We start from the raw sequence: 4,630 nt of genomic DNA on the forward strand, positions 1-4,630 counted from the left end.
GCCTGAGCCCCCACGCCCGCCCACGCGGCTCACCTCTGGGTGTGGGGCAGGCCCTGGCGGTACAGCTGCTCCGAGGGCAGCGCGTTGCCGCAGCGGGGGCTCGAGGGCAGCGCCTGGGAGCGGACGCTGACCACCGCCTCCCAGTCCTCGGTGGACTGTGGGGAGACGAGAGGTCACGGGGGCTTGGGCTGCCCCCACCCCACTGATCCCAGGGACACGAGCCGGGGACGCACCACGCAGCCCAGAGCCGGCGCCCGGAGCCGACGGGACATCGCGCCCGGCCCAGGGCGCCCTGTGGGATGCCCACGGCCTGCCCCGTTCGTCCCCGCACGCACCTGGGGCTCGTAGCGCAGCAGCACGTCGTACTCCAGGGGCAGGGGCACGTCGCCCACGAGGAAAGACAGGCCGGCGCCGTCCCGCACACGGGCAAACCCGGGGCCCGTCCACGTCACCATGCGGCCCCCGGGCTCCCGCGCCACGGCTTCCACGTCCGGCTGCTGGCACAGACACGTCAGCGGCCCAGCCCCCCACGCCCACCCTGATCCCCCTCCCCGACGGCAGGACTCCTGCCCCGTGGTCCCACCCCGCTCACCTTGTGGGGGAGCTGCCGCCCACGCCGCGGGGCCGCCTGCTGCGGCCGGAGTCGCCAGGTGCTGCGCTGGCGCCGGAGCTGCGCCTTTCGCCCATGCGGGAGCCCGTTGTCCTGCTCCGGGCAGTCCCCGGGGGCCTCTGCCCGCACCTCGCCCTGTGTGGGGGGCACTGGTTACCAAGTCACAGACCCCCAGAGCTGTGGGCAGGCATGAACCGAACCCATCCAAACCCACCCAGACAAACCCCATGTTCGACCTCAGAGCCACATGACAGTCACCCCGACACGGCCCTAAGCATCACCCCCATCCCTGACCCGGGATACAGGGGGGCTGCGGCCACCATCCTGCTGCTGCTGGGGGGTCATGGACACTTCAGGGAGCCCAGGCGCAGGCCGTGTCCCCGCGGCAGAGGAAGGCAAACCCCCCAGTGCAGGCCAGTCTGGGCGGGGGGGGAAATCCCTTCCTGCCCCAGGGCAGCGTGGGGCTGAGCCTGAGTGCGGGGGCAAGACCCTTCAGCCAGGAGGTTGCCAGCACAGGGTCGGTGCCAGCAGGAGCATTGGGCCAGCCCAGCCCAGCCCCACCCCCAGCCTGGGCTGCAGCAGCACCAGCGCCGCTGGGGGGGATTAAACCCTGGACACATGGAGCAGGTGGGGGCAGAAGCAGCACAGCCCGGGCCTGGGGGATGCCACGGGAGAACATGGCTTATCTTCCTGGGATCCAGTGACCCCAGCTGACTTCCTGCCCTTTGGGCGGGGGGCTGGACTCGATGGTCCTCCGGGGCCCCTTCCAGCCCGAATGTCTATGAATCTGACGCCGCCACGCCCATGCTCACCAGGCAGCAAGTCCGGCTGACGTGGGCTGGCGCCATGGCCCATACGTGTCCCCGGGGCTCTGCCCACAGCCACGGGGGCACCCAGAGCCGACCGCACCGGGTGCATGTGGGTCTGACCTCCCCTCCCCGGTCACACACTCACCGGGAGCTGGGGGTGGGCGGGCGCGTGGCCCGTGGCCTGCTCGGCCTCGTAGGTGTAGTGGTCCAGGGGTGCGCAGAAGGCGCCGGGTTGCACTGCATCGCACAGGCGCCCCATCAGCCGGGGGCGGCAGGGGCACATCCCATCCTCTGCGGAGCACCTGGGGGTACGGCAGCTCTGTCCAGCTGTCCACGCACCACTCAGGACGCAGGGAGGCAGGCCGCCGTGCAGGGCGGCTGTGCCGGGGGGCCAGGTGCCCCCAGAGAGCCCTACCTGTTGCTGTAGGCGCCCCCGAAGTCGCAGGCACAAGGCCGGCAGCCAGCAACGTCGTAGCTCAGGCCCCAGAACTCAGGCTGCGGAGAGAGCCGGTCAGACGCAGCCGGGGCCAGGGCTCGGGCCAGGGCCAGGGCGGGGGCCAGGGGTCACTCACCAGGCACTGGCTGCAGTATCGCCCCGTGACAAAGCGCTTGCAGTAGCAGTCCCCGCTGATGTGGTCGCACGGCGCGCTGCCCGCAATGATGCCCCGCGGGTCGCACCTGCAGGCTGGCGGCAGCATGGTGCACTCGCCACGGCCCCGCACCCCGGCACCCACCCTCGGGGCCCTGGGCACTGTGGAGTCACGTCTCAGAGCTGGGCCTCAAGCCCATGGCCCGGCCCCGCCCCGCGTGCTGCTGGGCACCGGCTGTCAGGACCGCGTGGCAGGAGCGCTCCATACGCCTGGGGCCTTGGCACATGGGAGTGCGGGGACCCCAGGGCCAGCCGTGTGGCAAGGCCAAGACGCTGGCAGATGCAGGGCTGGGCTGGGGGCGCAGCTGCCACATGGCAAATGCACGGCCCAGACCCCCAGCGATGCCATCGTTCCACTGTGCTGTCCTGGCCCCGCAGCACCTGGCACAGGTGAGCATCCAGGAGCCCCCCACCCCACCTGGGACTCACGCTGGCAGCCCTGGGGGTCGTTGAGGCTCAGACCGTAGAAGGCCTCCTTGCAGCGGTCGCAGCGGGCGCCCCGGACGTGGTCCTTGCAGCGGCACTGCCCCGCGATCAGGCCCAGTGCCACGTCCGTGTGGCCGTCACACACGCCCCCGTCCAGCGAGCCCACCGGGTCGCAGTCGCAGGCTGCAGGTGTGGGCACAGCAGCACTAACGCAGCCCTGCCCTGCCCTGCCCTGCCCCACGGGGCAGCACAGAGGGCACTGGGCCTCGGGGCCTGGAGCTGGGGAGCTGGCCCAGCACCCAGACGGGTCTCCCGGGACGAGCCCAGCTGGGGCTGGAGGGCATCAGGCTGCGTGGGTGGAGGGGGCCAGGGGCAACGCAGAGCTGAGCCCTGGGGGAGGCCAGGGCTGGCCCTGTCAGTGCTGGGGCAGGGACTCACGCAGGCAGGCGCTGGGGTCCCGCAGGTCGCGCCCGGGGTCCTTGTAGTAGAAGGGCTTGCAGAGCTCGCAGCGCCGCCCCATGGTGTTGTGCTGGCAGTCGTCGCACACGCCACCGCTGGCGTTGCCCGTGGCCAGGAACACGGCCATGTCGAAGTGGCACCGGCTCGCGTGCCCGCTGCACTCGCACCCTGCAGAGACGCCAGCACCGGCTTCACCCCCGCAGCACCATGGCCTGGCATCCCCAGCTGCTGCCTGCTCCCCCTGGCCCAGCCAGACCCCTCCTGGCAGCAGGTGGGCACAGGGCCCTGCGGGCACTCACTGCGGCAGGCGTTGGTGCTGTGCCCCTGGGCCGGACGCCAGGGCAGGTCATGGTAAAAGTCGGCGCAGGTCTCGCAGTTCAGGCCCTGCGTGTTGTGCTGGCAGACGCAGCGGCCGTGCACCTGGCGGGAGGGCAGCCGTGAGACCCCCACAGCCTGAGGCCTGCTCAGCCCCAGGGCCCAGGGGGGCCCAGCCTGGCCCGCCCCAGCGTGGGGAGGGGGAAGGACCCCAAGGACAGGACCGGGGCCTTTCGGCCTGCCCTAGCCACGGGGAGCAGGGCTGAGACCCCCAGGCCCACCCCGCTTGGGTGCCAGGGCACGAGCTGCCCTATGCTCGACGACAGGAGCCGGCTCTGCCTGGGGCGAGCGGCCGTACCATGCCCTCGCGGTCAGGGCTGCCGGGGAGAGGGGCGCACTGGGCCGCATGGCCGTAGCAGAAGCAGTTGCCACGCAGCACCATCTCGTACACGGCGAAGTAGTACTTCTCCTTGATCTCCCGCCGGGAGTCCAGCAGGTCATCGCCCAGTGTGTGCAGCTTGGTCAGGTTCACCCGCAGGTTGGTCACGCGCACCAGGTCTGTGGGTGGCAGGAGGCCACTGCCAGGCCCCATGGGCAGGGGCAGGGGCCAGGGCAGGCCCCCAGCTTTGCAGCACTCACAGGTGCCGCCAACGCCTGCTGCACCCCAGCCCTGGGTGCCCACCCCCGCGACAGGCCTGGCTGCCGGCCCACGGTGCCTGGTGCCAGCTGGCCCAAGCGCTGCCCCTCGCCCTCCTTGTTCGTGCTGCCCCAGCCTGCGCCCCCCCCACTGCCGGGGGCCAGGCACGTTCTGCAGGGCAGGACACAGCGTGGGCGGGACTCGCTCCCTCCCTGCAGCCAGGGCTAAAAGCAGCAGTAGCCGGAATAACTCAGCCCAAAATAGGGTCCAGCAGCCGAGGCAGAGGGGCAGGGATCCCCGTGGCAGCACAGCCGGGCGCTGACCTGGGCGTCTCCTGGGCTGGACGGATCGCATGCGTGCCAGCCCAGCCCAGCCCAGCCCCCACCCCGCCGGCTCCACTCACTCTGGATGTCGGGGCTGTAGGGGTCCCGGATGGGCAGGGCCGGGTCCAGCACCCTGTAGATCACCTGCAGCACGAGAGCGCAGCCCTCAGCCTGGGGCCCTGCCTGCCCCGAGCCACCCCGGGGCTGGGGCTGGGGCTGGGCCTGGCGGGAGGCAGACGTGCTGGGCTGCTCACCTCGCCCTCTGTGGACGGCTCAATGTCCGAGTAGCGGGACTCGCAGATGATGTCGTCCACGTGGCGCAGGGGCCCACGTGACACGCCCGGGAAGGAGCCCGCGCAGTCGTAGGCGAAGTAGCGGTAAACCCGCCAGGTGCGGCCAAAG

General features: G+C 71.6%; 1 protein-coding gene across 1 annotated transcript in view; it reads right to left on the reverse strand.

Moving 5' to 3' along the window:
* Window positions 1-4,630, reverse strand: part of LOC109311384 — a 31,532-nt gene that overhangs the window by 21,926 nt on the left and 4,976 nt on the right. The window contains exons 11-22 of the mRNA XM_019537001.1: window positions 4,483-4,629; window positions 4,309-4,372; window positions 3,627-3,826; window positions 3,253-3,373; window positions 2,933-3,121; window positions 2,498-2,677; window positions 1,992-2,104; window positions 1,835-1,914; window positions 1,565-1,721; window positions 593-745; window positions 336-497; window positions 32-155 (exon numbers count right to left, since the gene is read on the reverse strand). Coding sequence (XP_019392546.1) covers window positions 32-155; window positions 336-497; window positions 593-745; window positions 1,565-1,721; window positions 1,835-1,914; window positions 1,992-2,104; window positions 2,498-2,677; window positions 2,933-3,121; window positions 3,253-3,373; window positions 3,627-3,826; window positions 4,309-4,372; window positions 4,483-4,629 — 1,690 coding nt within the window. The remainder of the gene's footprint in view (window positions 1-31; window positions 156-335; window positions 498-592; window positions 746-1,564; window positions 1,722-1,834; window positions 1,915-1,991; window positions 2,105-2,497; window positions 2,678-2,932; window positions 3,122-3,252; window positions 3,374-3,626; window positions 3,827-4,308; window positions 4,373-4,482; window position 4,630) is intronic.

The sequence above is a fragment of the Crocodylus porosus genome, unplaced genomic scaffold, assembly GCF_001723895.1.
Source record: "Crocodylus porosus isolate Cpor-Errol unplaced genomic scaffold, CroPor_comp1, whole genome shotgun sequence".
Taxonomy (NCBI): domain Eukaryota; kingdom Metazoa; phylum Chordata; order Crocodylia; family Crocodylidae; genus Crocodylus; species Crocodylus porosus.